This window comes from Geotrypetes seraphini, chromosome 15, assembly GCF_902459505.1.
Source record: "Geotrypetes seraphini chromosome 15, aGeoSer1.1, whole genome shotgun sequence".
Lineage (NCBI taxonomy): Eukaryota > Metazoa > Chordata > Amphibia > Gymnophiona > Dermophiidae > Geotrypetes > Geotrypetes seraphini.
In genome coordinates, this window is record NC_047098.1 from 70239739 (window position 1) to 70256033 (window position 16295).

Genomic DNA, 16295 nt, shown 5'->3' on the forward strand with positions numbered 1-16295 from the left:
GAGACTTGGGTGTGCTGGTAGATGCATCACTGAAGCCATCTGCACAGTGCGCAGCAGCCTCGAAAAAAGCCAACAGAATGCTGGGCATCATAAAGAGGGGCATAACAACCAGGACGCGGGAAGTCATCATGCCATTGTATCGAGCGATGGTGCGTCCACATCTGGAATACTGCGTTCAATATTGGTCGCCGTACCTCAAGAAGGATATGGCAGTGCTTGAGAGAGTCCAAAGGAGAGCAACGAAACTGGTAAGAGGGCTGGAGCACTGCCCATATGCCGAGAGGTTGGATAGGCTGGGGCTCTTCTCTCTGGAAAAAAGGAGGCTCAGGGGAGATATGATAGAGACCTTCAAGATCATGAGGGGCATAGAGAGGGTGGATAGGGACAGATTCTTCAGGCTGAAGGGGTCAACAGGCACGAGGGGGCATTCGGAGAAACTGAAGGGAGATAGGTTCAGAACAAATGCAAGGAAGTTTTTCTTCACCCAAAGGGTCGTGGACACTTGGAATGCGCTACCGGAGGAAGTGATCAGGCAGAGTACGGTACAGGGTTTCAAACAGGGATTGGACGGATTCCTGAGGGATAGGGGGATCGTGGGATACTGAGAGAGGTGCTGGGATGTAACACAGGTATAGAAAGCAAACCAAGTAATAAGCATAGAAATCCAACCAGGTCGTGCATGTGCAAGACCGGAGGGTTGGGACTTCGATGGGAAGATAAAACTCAATGGGAAGCCAAGGTGGCAAGGGGCCCCTTCTGGTGTCTCAGACAGACCGTGACCTGTTCGGGCCGCCGCGGGAGCGGACTGCTGGGCAAGATGGACCTGTGGTCTGACCCAGCGGAGGCACTGCTTATGTTCTTATGTTCTTATTTGTCTTTATTGCTGTGCCCCCCATCTCATTTGTGTATCTGAAATTGCCATCCTCTGTGCAATTGTATACCCTTCTCCTTCTGCACTATCTGCTCGCCAGAAATTACCTTCTCTTATCAATGAGATGTAACTAATACTGCCATCCTGCCTTTTGACCTCTTTTTTTTTTTTTTAAATATCTTTATTCGTTTTTACATTATGCAAACAAGTGTACAATAATTCAAGTCATACTATACATTCTTCACTTGAAACTCTACATTCATTTTATACCATAAACTATCTCCCCTCCCTCCCTTTCCATATATTACCCCTCATAATGTCATAAAACCCACCCATCCCTCCTCCCCCCTACATATATTTAATGGGGATAAATATAATTATTTATTTATTATAATACTCAATTAATGGTCTCCACACCTCTTTAAATTTCTTATAATAACCTCTCTTGATTGCCAATGTTTTTTCCATTTCATACACCTGACAAACCGAACTCCACCAGAAACAATAATTCAATCCTCTATAGTCTTTCCAGTTATGTGTTATATGTTGGATGGCAACTCCTGTTAAAATCATTAACAGTTTGTTATTATTCGATGAAATTTGACTTTTGGCCCTCATAGACATTCCAAACAAAACTGTGTCATATGATAGGGCCACAGGATTCTCTAACATACAATTTATTTGACCCCAGATCAATTTCCAAAAATTATTAATAAAAGGACAATAAAATAATAAATGATCTAGAGTTCCAGCCTCAAGATGACAATGCCAATTTTTGTAAGCGAACAGGGGTCCAGAGTGCTCTATGCAACAGGAAAAACCATGTTTGCCTCATAGACGCAGACATTGTACATCTTATCCTCCAAGACCAAATACGTGGCCATTGAGATGCATTAATTTGATGCTTAATCTCAATGCTCCAAATATCTCTAAGTACAGTCCTTGGTTTTTTATTTAAATATCCAGATAATGTTTTATACCACTGTGCGGCCTGGTGACCCATAAAATCTGCCTGGAAGCATAAGAATTCTAGAGTAAAATGAGTATTTAAAGACTTCCATTCAGGGAACCCTGCCTGAATAGCCTGCTTCAATTGCAACCACTTATAACTTTGTTTTTTATTAAGTCCACTGAGCCTGCCTTATGACCTTGTGGTCCAGTGGTAGGCTGGGACAGGAGAGATTCCTCCCTTCTCCTGTCCCGGCCGACTCTTAACAGTTTTTTTACCTTCCTCCCACTTTCCCCCTCATTTAACTTTTTGAGCTTTTTTAATCCCTGGTGTTAGTGTATCAGGCAGGAGCGAGTTTTCTGTGCTCCCTCCCTGAATGGCTGCCTGAGTTCTCGTGGCTCAGCGGTGTATCGGGCAGGAGTGAGCTTTTTGTGTTCCTGCCCGGCCCTGAGCCCCACCCTGAATGGCTGCCACCAGTTCTCACGAGAACTCACAGGATTCACGAGAACTGGTGGCAGCCATTCAGGGAGCGGCTCAGGGCCAGGCAGGAGCGCAAAATGTTTGGCCCAAAAATCTCGTCTTATATTCGAGTATATACGATAGATTAGATTAGAGTAAAGAGGGCATTAGGAAGGACATAAAGAAGTCTGATGATCATTAATTTTATTAAGCTTTCTACTTTAAGGTCTAAAACAACAGTGATCAAACAGAAGCTTACTGAATTCATCAAGTAGGTAGGGTATCCCTACAGAACCATTAGCACTGAGTCATTAATGAAGGAATTTTATAATTATATCTTCAGACAGTTACATTAGTGATGATAAATAAACAGAGTGCCTCATGCCCCAGCCACTCTTTTCCTTCCCATCAGTTAAAGGTTTCTCACTTAAGAGATTCATCAATAAATTCTTATCCTACCAAGCAGCTTCTAAAGGTCCAGAATGGAGTCATCTGGTCCGTTCTTCTACATCATACATGCATTTTAAGAATCTCCTGAAAACACACTTCTTCTCCAAACCTGACGACCAAGTTTTAAATTAACCTTTGTTGACCCAAGACTAGACAACTTTCACTCATCATCTTACCCTATCACATACCTTAATTTTTCATTTATTGTTTTTTATTCATTTGTAAATCTGTATTATTCTAATTTGTTAAAAATTACTGTTTCTGATGTTTTTTACTACTCTGTACACCGCTAATGTGGTATATAAATAAATATTTATGTTATGTTATGTTTAAAAACCTGGCTATTATAATTCACTAGCTGATGCCCCGGCGTTGCACGGGTATTTAATTATAGCAATAACACTGTAAATGGATTCAAATAAAGATACTTTATAGTGGTGAATGAAATTATTGTTTTACAGCTTAATAAAAAGTACAATATTCAAATTATAATGTGAAATATTTGACAAAATGAATACAATACAACTAACGCAAAACGTGATTATAAACAACATTTTTAGTTTCACCTCCAGGAGCAAGAACATATAAATTGTTGGGTGAACACACCCTTAAGCAAGCAACATAGAGGTGTGGGCCGAGAGACCCCCAGAACATATCAGCCCAGGTAGTGAGGGACCTGCATACAAAGTTTCGTTCAAATCGGTCAAGCCGTTTTTGAATTACAGTGAGAATGGCAGCTGTTTACATTTTTTCCATTGACATGAATGGGTGAAATCTGATTTTCTGTTTGTAGCTCCGCCCACGTGTGCAAGTGGGCTGCGAGACCCCCAGAACATATCACCCCAGGTAGTGAGGGATCTGCATACCAAGTTTCGTTCAAATCGGTCAAGCCGTTTTTGAATTACTGTGAGAATGGCAGCTTTTTACTTTTTTTTCCATTGACATGAATGGGTGAAATCTGATGTTCTGTTTGTAGCTCCGCCCACGTGTGCAGGTGGGCCGCGAGACCCCCAGAACATATCACCCCAGGTAGTTGGAATTACTGTGAGAATGGCAGCGTTTTACATTTTTTCCATTGACATGAATGGGTGAAATCTGATTTTCTGTTTGTAGCTACGCCCATGTGTGCAAGTGGGCTGCGAGACCCCCAGAACATATCACCCCAGGTAGTGAGGGATCTGCATACCAAGTTTCGTTCAAATCGGTCAAGCCGTTTTTGAATTACTGTGAGAATGGCAGCTTTTTACTTTTTTTCCATTGACATGAATGGGTGAAATCTGATGTTCTGTTTGTAGCTCCGCCCACGTGTGCAGGTGGGCCGCGAGACCCCCAGAACATATCACCCCAGGTAGTTGGAATTACTGTGAGAATGGCAGCGTTTTACATTTTTTCCATTGACATGAATGGGTGAAATCTGATTTTCTGTTTGTAGCTACGCCCATGTGTGCAGGTGGGCCGCGAGACCCCCAGAACATATCACCCCAGGTAGTGAGGGATCTGCATACCAAGTTTCGTTCAAATCGGTCAAGCCGTTTTTGCGTGATCGCAGCACATACACACATACATACACACATACATACACACATACATACATACATACATACCTCCGATTTTATATATATAGATTGCTTGCCTTCCTTAAATAATAAAGTCTTTGGGCTCCAACTTGCAATTTCAATTGTTTTCAAGAAGCAGAGTTATATAGATCAGCTTCAAAGGTCAACAAGAAAATACAGTAGGGAGTTATATAGATCAGCTTCAAAGGTCAACAAGAAAATACAGTAGGTAATTATATAATACTAGTGTTTAAGCCCGTTAGATTAACGGGTGCTAGATGACCGCCTCTCCTGCTTTTGAACCTGGGCAGGGGCAGAGGCAGAGCCGGGGCGGGAGGGAGTGACGGTGGGAGAGCAATTTCAAAGCCTCGGAAGCGGCGGCTCCTTGACCAATCCGTGCTTACAACGTCCCCACACTCGCGGTCTGGTTGACTCCCCCACCAAAGCCCTTCACAGTGGCAGCCCCTCCCGCATCCGTCTCCGCGTCCCAAGCCTCTCCGAAGGTCGGCTCCCACGAAAATGGTACCCCTCTGTCCAAAGCCACGGCGGCAGCCTCCCTCAAAACACATTTCAAATCTGACATATTGTAATCACAAAACAGAAAATAAAATTATTTTTCTTACCTTTTGTTGTCTGATCATTATTCATATCATGTAGGGGTCCCAGGCTATGGTTGGCTTTTGATAACTCGCTTGCCAGGGCCCCTTCTTTCTTCTTCCCTCCCTCCATCCCTGCAGCTGAAGACAGGCACCTCCCCCCAGTGGTCTGAGACAGGAGGGAGCAGTTAAGAGAGGGTCTGAGGGCAAAGAGGGGCTCAACAGCGCCCAACCACCTTTCCTTCCCTCCCTCTATCAGGTGCAGTGAATCCACCAATGTTAAAAGGAGCCGCGTCGAAATCGGAGGCCTGCCACTGCCGTAGCACGTTCCCCTCTGCCTTGGTCCCGCCCCTTCTCTGACATATGGGACCGCGGCAGAGGGAACGTGTTACGGTGGCGGCAGGGCTCCAATTTCAAAGCAGCTGCTTTTAACATAGACGGAGCTGAACTGACCTGATGGAGGAAGGGAAGGAACGGTGGGGCAAATTTCGGCAACGGCAGGAATTGTTTGGCGGGCCAAGCACCGGTTTCTTTAGGCAGCCCCGGTTGTTTACTTGGATTCAATGTGAGCCGGGTGAGGAAGTCCGCCGCAGCCTCGCGGCTAGGTAGGGGGACAACAATGGCGCTTATGCTCAAGCCCCCGCCGCAGCTCCTCTCTCGATCCTGGTGCGGTTCGAGAGAGGAGTCGTGGCGGCGGCTTGAACATAAGCGCCATTGTTGTCCCCCTACCTAGCGGCGAGGCTGCGGCGGCCTTCCTCACCCGGCTGTCACGGCTGGTGTCCGGCGAACCCTAATGCTGACATTGAATCCAAGTAAACAACCGGGGTTGCCTAAAGAAACATGGTAATCATATTCTGTTCTGAAAGCCCCCGCCACAGCTCCTAGGCGGTTGAGGGTGGAAGGTTGTGGTCGGAGTTGCTAGGCTGCAGCGGATTATGAGTTGCGAGTGTGGGGCCTGTAGCGGCGCGAGGTGAAGAGCAGGCTGTGGTGACGTAGTAGGCGCGCATGCGCACTCGTGTTTCCGCGACGGGACCAGGGAACACGATTTTTTTAGTGCGAATGCGCGTTCTACCATTTTATTATATTAGATTCACCTACTTCTATGTGGCAAGGATGCATGTAGATGGCCTCATATACCAACTAGCAGAAAAGTACACACCATGCTAGTATTTGGATTTCTACTGGGTACTTGTGACTTGGATTGACCACTATGAAAACAGGATACTGGGTTAGATGGACCAATGTCGAACGGGTCACCCTTGTCTATCTGCCTGTTAACTCCCTCGAAGAAGTGCAGCAAGTTTGTCAAACAAGATCTTCCTTTGCTAAAGCCGTGCTGGCTGGTCCTAATCAGATTGTGTCCGTCAAGGTGGCCAATGATGCGATACTTTATCAGTGCCTCTACCATCTTTCCCAGTATTGAAGTCAGACTCACCAGTCTGTAGTTTCCCGGATCTCCCCTCAAAACTTTCTTGAAGATCGGTGTAACATTCGCCACTTTCCAGTCTTCAGGAATACTTCCTGATTTGATTGACAGATTGGTTATTAGTTGAAGCAGTTCAGCTATAACTCCTTTCAGTTCCTTGATTACCCTCGGATGGATGCCATCTAGTCCAGGGGATTTATCGTTTTTAAGCCTATCAATCTGCCTGCATACCTGTTCTAGACTGACCTTCAACCCAGTCAGTTTCCCGTCTTCGTTTCCTGTGTATAGCCTGTCAACTTCTGGTATGTTGTGTATATCCTCTTCGGTTAATACAGATGCAAAAAATGTGTTCAGTTTGTCAGCGATGGCTTTGTTCTCCTTTAGCATTCCCTTTATTCCATGGTCATCCAATGGCCCCACCGCTTCCTTCATGGGTCTTTTCCCCTTAATATATCGAAAGAACGGCTTGAAGATTTTTGCCTCCTTGGCTATTTTTTCCTCGTAGTCTCTTTTGGTCCCTCTTACTGCTTTATGGCACCTGCTTTGATGTTTATGCTTTTTCCAGTTTTCATCCGTTTTTGACCTTTTCCATTCCTTAAACAAAGTTTTCTTGTCTCTGATCACTTCTTTCACCGCTACAGTGAGCCACGCTGGTTCCTAAATTTTGCACCTTGGTGACTGTGTCCTTAAAAAGGGACCATGCTTGCTCTAGCGTTTATACAGTGTTTATCTTCTTAATCTTCTTCCCCACCATGAGTCTCATCCCTTTGAAATTATTGTTCATACTCTCATCCAATTACGGAAGTATATGGTTCGATCTGCTTACGAAGTCTTTGAGTGACTTGCAGAGCCTCTTCCATGTCTGTGACCATGAGATATTTAGCCTGGCTTCAAGTTCAAGATATTAATATTAATTACATTACATTACATTACTGATTTCTATTTCGCCTCAACCTTGCAGTTCTGGGCGGATTACAAAAGAGACAACTGGACATTTCCAGGATAATTACAGAGAGAATTCTGGTCATTTCCAGGAGAAGTTACAAGAATAATGGAGCTGTATATTTCAAGAGCTACAAGATGCTGTCCAAATAGGAAATAGTGCAGATCCAGTATATATACCGTTAGGGAAGCAGTTGACTTGCTTGAGGCTAAAGAGAAGGGAACTGGTGAAGGGGGGAGGAGGGGGGAGTTGCGTTGAGGGGGGTCCTGTTGGGGTTAAGCCATCTGTATAAATTTTTTGAATAGGTGGGTTTTGATTTCTTTGCGAAAATATTTGTAGTCGTTTGTTGTCATCAGCAGGTTGGAGATAGTGTGGTCCAGTTTCGCTGCATGCGTCGCCAGCAGACTGTCAAATATCTTCTTGCGCTGGGTGCCTTTGAGTGGGGGGTAGGTAAAAGGGGTCTTAGTTCTTCTTTGCCTAGTGGTGGCGTTTTGGTACAGATGGTTGTTTAGGTAATTGGGGGCTGTGCCATTTATTGCTTTGAATAATAGACAGTATAGTTTGAATTGAATTTGTGCTTGTATTGGTAACCAGTGTGAGTCCAGGTAGGCTGCGGTGACGTGGTCAAATTTTCTCAGTGAGTAGATTAATCTGAGTGCAGTGTTTTGAATTGTCTGTAGTTGTTTTATCATTGTTGCAAGGCAAGGCAGATAGAGTATGTTGCAGTAGTCCAATAGACCTAGTACTAGGGATTGGACTACTAGCCTATATTGCTCTTTGTCGAAGAATTTTCTGATTTTTCTTAAATTGCGCATGGTTAGAAATGCTTTCTGGGTGGTCTTGTTGATTTGGGCCTGCATTGTGCAGCATCTGTCTATTGTTACTCCTAGGAGTTTTAAGGTAGGTTGTATAGGGTATTTGGAGGTGTTTATTAATCTCCAGGACAGAATGGCTAATATCCCATGCTTAGGGGATTAACTTTTTGGGAACCCTATTTTTTTTGTTTGTTTGTTTCTTAAAATTTCAGAAATATACTCGTTTTAAATTTTTTATTCATTTTTATATATCAACAAGTGTAACATAGAAATTTTAAAAGATCACATAAAACATACACTTGAATTCCTTTCATGTATCACTGTAAATACAATATATTATTCTGTATTTATAAACAATAATACCTAAAATATCTGTATTATCTAATATGTACAATAATTGTTGTTAAAATTTAAACCCTTCTTTTCCCTCCCCTCCCAATACACATAACAATTATAATAAAATTGAAAATACCATAAAGCTCCTGACCATGAGAAATATTGGGATGCTTTAGTCAAATCTAAAACAAAACCTGCAGCTGCAAAGTCTTTTTTTTTGTTTTAAATTCTTTATTCATTTTTGCATGTTACAACAAGTGTAGCAGTTAAACTCATATGAACTTAAAGATACACACTTGATTAACTCTCATATATGCTTTAAGTATAACATTTCATAACAAATTAATATTCTGTAATATTTTAAAAATTATGTAAGAAATCTAATATTTAAATTATTCTTATTGAATAGAATAACCTCCCCTCCCCTCTTTTAAACCTTCCTCTTCTTATCAGAGGCAGTTTTCAACCAAAACTTCTGCTCCTACTAGACTGCAGCAGAAGAAACAAAAGCAGCAGCATACTCCAAAATCTCAGCAAAAAGCTCCTCCAAAGTCCATTCAGTCTTTTTGATGGACTTCTAAAGAGCATAGTCACTGTTTCTTTGTCTCAGTCTCTCCCACAGCCAATTGGGGGTCATCTCCAAACTTATTTTCCCCCCGAACAAACACAGCAGGGGGAATGCCCAGTCCTTCCTGCCCGGCACCCCTTTACTAACGAACCCAGCAGGAAGGATGCCCAATCCCTCCTCTAAATCACAAGTTACCCCAGTTTTGCTCCAGGCATTACTCTCTTCATTGCCTGGACACAGACGCTTTTCTGCTGAATTTGACACACCAGTTGATTTTTTTTTTTTGCGTTTCCTCCCATGCCTCTGATCCTCAAGACACTTGTCAAACTCAAACAGGAATCGGCCACCATGATTCTTATAGCTCCTCAATGGCCCAGACAGCCCTGGTTCTCCCTTCTACTTCATCTCAATACCAAGGAGCCAATAACTCTTTCAATTTTTCCTTCTCTTCTCATGCAGAGTCATGGATCCCTTCTTCATCCCAACCTTCAACCTTTACACCTGACAGCTTGGTACCTCTTGGGCTGACTTAGCTGATCTTTACCTTTCCCAGCCTGTCAGATTTATCTTAGAAAACCATCCACAAAGCAATGTTACCAGCAAAAATAGACATATTTTTCTTCTTGGTGTATACTGTAGCAATAGAACATGAAATCTACCTCTGTTTCCTCAGTATTGGAATATTTACTTCATTTGTCTAACTCTGGTCTCAAGTCTACTTCCATTCAAGTTCATCTCAGTTCCATTAGTGCTTTTCATCAGCCAATGGATAGAAAACCTCTCTCTTCTCACGCTCTAATTTCCAAATTCATGAAGTGTCTTTTCAAGGTCAAACCACCACTCAAGCCACCTCCAGTGGTTTGGGATCTCAATATGGTTCTCACTAGATTGATGAAGCCTCCTTTTTTTTTTTAATATTTTTTATTCTTTTTTTTAAATTCTTACATCAAGTGAAATACATGTAATACATTCAATTATGAAAAAACACTTGAAATTATTATTAAATGTTCTTACAATGTGAATTAAATAAACCCTTTATCAGAATTTTATATCATATTAATATTACAATAGTTTTCCCTCCCTACCCCTTCTATATGTTCTATACATGTGTTATTATATCTGATCAATAGAATAATTTGTCAATGGTCCCCATCCTCCTTCTGAACCAATGGCTATGGCTCATTTCAAATACCTTACTTGGAAAGTGGATTTTCTTATTTCCCTGACTTCTGCTCGAAGAGTAAGTGAACTTCAAGCGTTGGTGGTGGATCCACCTTTCACAGTGTTCCATCATGACAAGATTGTGCTTCGCACTCATCCGAAGTTCCTTCCAAAGGTTGTTACTTAATTTCATCTCTAATCTAATCTAATCTAATCTAATCTAAACCTTAAGTTTATATACCGCATCATCTCCATGAGAATGGAGCTCGACACGGTTTACAAGAACTTAAAATAGTGGGTAGAGAAGAAGAAAAAGGATTACATGAACTTATGTGTAGAAGGGGGGAGAGAAAGGGGGGAAGAATAGAGCTACAACCTTGCTGAAAAGCCAGGTTTTCAGTTGTTTGCGGAATAACTGAAGGGAGCTCAGGTTCCGCAGCGGGGTGGTGAGGTCGTTCCAAAGACCTGTGATTTTGAAGAGAAGGGATTTTCCCAGTTTGCCTGAATAGTGGATGCCGCGTGGAGAGGGGAAGGCTAGTTTAAGCCTTTGGGCAGTTCTGGAGGAGTCGGGACTGGAGGAGTTGAAAGACAGTGAGATAAGAGGAGGCAGGATTCTGTGAATGATCTTGAAAGCCAGGCAGGAACATTTGAAATGGATTCTGGAGATTATTGGGAGCCAATGAAGTTTGGCAAGGAGTGGGGAGGCAATTGTTCTTCCAGAATTTTTCCCTAAGCCTCATTCTCATCCTGATGAAACGGCTCTTCAAACTCGGGACTGCAAGCAAGCATTAGCTTACTATTTGCAAAAGACTAAACCACATAGAACTAACTTCTCAACTTTTTGTCTCCTTTGATCCTAACTAGTTGGGACATCTTGTTTCAAAAAGAATGATCTACAATTGGTTGGCTGCTTGCATCTCATTCTGTTATGCTCAGGCTGAGCTGCATCTGGACAGTCGGGTCACAGCCCATAAGGTTCAAACTAGGGCAGCTTCAGTAGCTTTTCTCCACTCTATTCTTATTGATGAGATATGTAAAGCTGTTACTTGGTCCTCAGTTCACACATTCACATCATACTACTATCTGGAATCTTATTCCAGATGGGACGGTCACTTGGGCCAAGCAGTATTGCAAAATTTATTTTCCTAATGGCCAACTCTCCCTCCATCCCATTCTACTAAGCTAGGGATTTTCAGAAAGCTTTTGATAAAATTTCTCATGAGAGGCTCCTGAGAAAATTAAAGTGTCATGGGATAGGTGGCAAAGTTCAGTTGTAGATTAGGAATTGGTTATCAGATAGAAAACAGAGGGTAGGGTTAAATGGAAACGAAGACGCCACAATGACACCATGCATGTGTGTGATGTCAATGCTTGATGACCACACACTTCTAGGTGCCTTCCACTGGCTGGAAAGTTTGCGACACACTGTGCTAGAACCTCGCTGGATATAATTCCTTACTCTCTTGCTGGGTACCACACCGAGATGTTTTACAGAATTGTCTGACATGAACTCTGGAAGCTCGAGCAAGCATGGCCTGGGGGCTTTGCCCACAATCGCTCTGTGGGGCAAATTGCTCCATGTTACCTCTTGGATCGTGGTGATGATTGATGCCAGCCTTTGGAGCTGGAGAACCCATTGCAATTGTTGTCCTGTTCAGGGGTGTTGGACACCCTCATAGGGAAAGTGGTCCATCACCCGGTTGGAGCTCAGGGCCGTTCATTGGCTCTGATGAGATTGTGGAAGACTCTGGAGGGCCAAGCAGTCAGTGTCTTCTCCAACAATGCGACGGCAGTAGCCTATGTCAATCAATCACCAGGGAGGGACCAAAAGCACTCCTCTGGCTCAGAAAGCCCGCCTTCCTTTTCTTTGGACGGAACGTAATCGCCTGGCACTGTCAGCAGCGCATGTGTCGGATGTGGTCAATGTTCAAGCAGACTTCCTCAGCAGACAGACTCTACTTCATGTATATTAGGTGCTCCTCGGTGTTTGGGTACTAACTCTAGAGGGAGCTAATCAGCACAGTGAAGTACACCAGAGGCAGAGTGAAAATTCCGGCGTGGATTCCTTCTGCAGAATGCGGGTATTGGGAAATAACACAGCTGTCTAGAATGTCTCACCTATCTACTGGAAAAGAGCTTACCAGGTAAGTACATAATCTCTTTTATGTTTTTAATACACGGCCTGGTTCATTGCTTGTTGGTTATTGTATTGTCCATCCAGGGGTTAGACTTTGATCTATTTGAGGAACATAGGTAAATAGTTATATCCCAGAGTGCTAATGTATCATACCATTTCACATAAATCCATGTTCTTCATGCATTGGTTCCTATAATGACCAGGAGCCGTGTGAGCCTCCTGAGGCTGTTAATTTGCTTACAACATGATATAGCTGGTCACTGTCAATATTCATCAGCTGGTCAGCTAAGGTATTTAGCCAGATGGACTCGGCTAAAGGCAGGTCTATCTTTGGTCACTGGGCCTTAGCCGGCCAGCCAATGAATGTTGGTGATGACCAGCTATGTCATGTTTTAAGCGAATATCAGCTTGGCTGGCTAAGTCATTGGTAGTTAACTTTGGCCTTGCTATTTCCCCAGCATTGAATATCTGGCTGTAGGAGGTATCTAGGCTGCCTCCTATAGTCTCACTATTGGGCCCTTATTACTACTAATCTTCCATAATAGATATTGTGCATTATTTACTCTTAACGCATATTTTCCTTTTTTTTTTTGTGCTGCATAAGTTAAGTAATATTGAGATACCAAGCATGCAAATGAATAATTCAGCTATGTTATTCATGGAAAGATAATGCCAATTTTGAACGGATGATCTCTCACCTCTTCAACATCCCCTTCTCAGCACCCACCACCACCTCATTTCCCCAGCACCTATTAAGAGTCTCCCTAGTGGCTAGTTACTGTAACCCCATTGGTGTCTTAGTTCTCAAATGACACCTAAGTTCCCCTAGCAATAGTCTCATGGTACTATTTACCATGAGTGGCCTAGTGGTTAGGACTGTAGCCTCAGCACCCTGAGGTTGCAGGTTCAAGTTTCCAAGTTTATTCAAATATTACTATCCCGCACCAATAGTCAAAAACCTGGGTGGCTTAAAATCTAAAATCCAAATAATCGAAAATTAGTTGCATAAAATCACTAATACAACAAAAATTACAATTCATTTTTTTTAAACCTTATAAAACCAAAAATAAAATCATCTTGTAACTTTATGGGATTCTCTCGGTACTGAAATATTACTATTTATTTTTGTAAGCGTCCAAAAGAGAAATGTTTTTGATTCAGTTTAAAAAAAAAACCCAACAACCCAAAATGTTAATGGTGTAGAATTCCAAAGTTGTGGACCCTAAAATGCTCATGAACTATTTCTCAGTAAGATGGAACTATAAGGCGTTTCTGATTCACTGATCTAAGTGTTCTTGATGGTAGGTACATGTAAATTGAGGAAACATGCCAAATAAAGAGGTTCATCTGTCATTGAGCCTTTAAATGTCTCTAACGCTCCATTGCTCCAGGTATGTTGGACAGATAGAGAGAAATCCTGAAAGTAAACTGCTTAGGCAGCAGTGTATAAATACTAAATTTATTTAATAATACAGTTTCTATACTGTCTTAAGTCCTAGGCAGTTTACAGAAATTAAATACTAACATAAAGTTAATTACTAACATAAAATTCTAATCCCCACCCAACAACAAAATATGTGTACAGCAAATTGGGTTCAGGCTGCTAAATAAAGGTTTGAAATTGTAGATAAAATCCTGATATGCTTGCTTTATGTGTCAGCTGAATTTTTATTTTTTAGAGCGTTTTTATTTCCATCATGTAGGTCTGTGGTCATTAATGTTTCCAATTTGTTGGCTTTACTTTACAGTTTCAAGACAGAAAGTGGCAAACTTTATCACATCCCTTTTCCAGATTCCACAGAGTCTGGTCTCCTCTTATATTTCCCAGGGATCTGTAATTTCATAGGTGAGCCTCCTCTTCAGCTTCTAATCTTATCTTTATACCACTGAATGGCCAAAAAAGGTTTCACAGCAGTTTACATAGTTGTCTAAAACAAACCTTAAAAATATACAATCATTAGAGGTCAGGTTACAAGACAGTAACATAGCATGTAATATACATTTAAAGGGGAACCCCCCCTCCACACACAAGGGGTGCGACTATTAATGAGGGAAAGACTGTGAAAACAGGTGGATTCCTGATATGGAGGGGAAGATCGTTGTACAACTTTGGTCCAATGTAACGGAAATCAGAATGATGAGATGAAATGAGTCTAATTTCTGACAAAGGTGGAAGACAAAGCAAGTTAGAATCTGCTGAACAGATATCATGTGAGAATTCAGGCAGGCCTGGGAAGCGGTAGCTTGTGGTCTCTTGCAATCTAGGCCTAAAGGCCAGCCCCAGTGTTGAAGTGATCGGTATCATGTTCGTAACTCTTTGCTTAGCACTGAATCACTGTTTTCTGTTTTTGTAGGTTCTTATCTGATGTCTAGTTTGGCAGTATTGGTTTCTTCCAGACTTGGAATAAGCCGCAGCAGTACAGTAGTAATGGCTTACCTCATGTATCAGTACAGGTGGACACTGCAGGTATTGTAAATTTTCTAGTGCTACAAATTTTGAGCATCCACAGCTTATCACTGACTGCCTTCCAGCACCAACTAAAGAAATTTAATATAATACAAATTATAATTTTGTATTATTTCTCAAAATACAAACTGATTCACCACTCACACAAGTGAGTGGCAGAACATATATCAGTGTTAACCAGTTGTGAAACTTTCAGAGCATTCTGGAAAGGCAAAAGGCTTTCCTTACTCATGCATGGAAATTCCATTGAGGAACATTTCTCTAATAATTTGCCATTTTAGTGAAGAATTGTAAAAAAAAACATTCTTTTGTGCTTTATAAGCATAGTTTTCTGATAAAATTGTCCATGTAAAAAGTAGGTGCAGAGCAAAAGTGTTTCTATTTTAGCACAGTCTGTGTTGTAGAATTTCTCAGGAGTGTGGTTTGGGCAGAGCTGGGGTGGAGTTGCAATGTAGAGGGCATAGGATGAAGTTAAGAGATGATAGACTCAGTTTTAATCTAAGGAAATACTATTTTACAGAAAGGGTGGTAGATGGATGGGACAGTCTCCTGGAAGAGGTGGTGGAGACGGAGACTGTGCCTGAATTCAAGAGAGCGTGGGATAGGTAATGGTTACTGTGGATGGGCAGACTGAATGAGCCATTTGACCTTTATCTGTCATAAGAACATAAGCAATGCCTCCGCTGGATCAGACCTGAGGTCCATCGTGCTCAGCAGTCCGCTCATGCGGCAGCCCAAAAGGTCCAGGACCTGTGCAGTAATCCTCTATCTATACCCCTCTATACCCTTTTCCAGCAGGAAATTGTCCAATCCTTTCTTGAACCCCAGTACCGTACTCTGCCCTATTATGCCCTTTGGAAGCGCATTCCAAGTGTCCACCACACATTGGGTAAAGAAGAACTTCCTAGCATTTGTTTTGAATCTATCCCTTGTCAACTTTTCCGAATGCCCTCTTGTTCTTTTATTTTTTGAAAGTTTGAAGAATCTGTCCCTCTCTACTCTCTCTATGCCCTTCATGATCTTGTAAGTCTCTATCATATCCCCTCTAAGTCTCCTCTTCTCCAGGGAAAAGAGTCCCAGTTTCTCCAATCTCTCAGCATATGAAAGGTTTTCCATACCTCTTATCAGACGCGTCACTCTCCTCTGAACCCTCTCGAGTAACGCCATGTCCTTCTTAAAGTACGGCGACCAATATTGGACGCAGTACTCCAGATGCGGACGCACCATCGCCTGATACAACAGCAGGTTAACTTCTTTCGTTCTGGTAGTAATACCCTTCTTGATTATACCTAGCATTCTATTTGCCCTCTTAGCGGCCGCTGCGTACTGTGCCGTCGGCTTCATTGTCATGTCTACCATTACCCCCAAGTCCCTTTCTTGGGTACTCTCATTCAATAACATCCCTCCCTTTGTGTAGTTGTACCTCGTTTTTCTGTTTCCCACATGTAATACTTTACATTTTTCAACGTTGAACTTCATCTGCCATCTCGTCACCCATTCCCCTAGTTTGTTCAAGTCCCTTTGCAATTCTTCGCAGTCCTCTTTAGTCCGAACTCCACTA

At 42.3% G+C, this 16295-nt stretch overlaps 1 protein-coding gene across 1 annotated transcript in view; it reads left to right on the forward strand.

Annotated features, from left to right (window-relative positions):
* Window positions 1-16295, forward strand: part of STYXL1 (serine/threonine/tyrosine interacting like 1) — a 66428-nt gene that overhangs the window by 40746 nt on the left and 9387 nt on the right. Inside the window, exons 7-8 of the mRNA XM_033921357.1 lie at window positions 14016-14113; window positions 14622-14734. Coding sequence (XP_033777248.1) covers window positions 14016-14113; window positions 14622-14734 — 211 coding nt within the window. The remainder of the gene's footprint in view (window positions 1-14015; window positions 14114-14621; window positions 14735-16295) is intronic.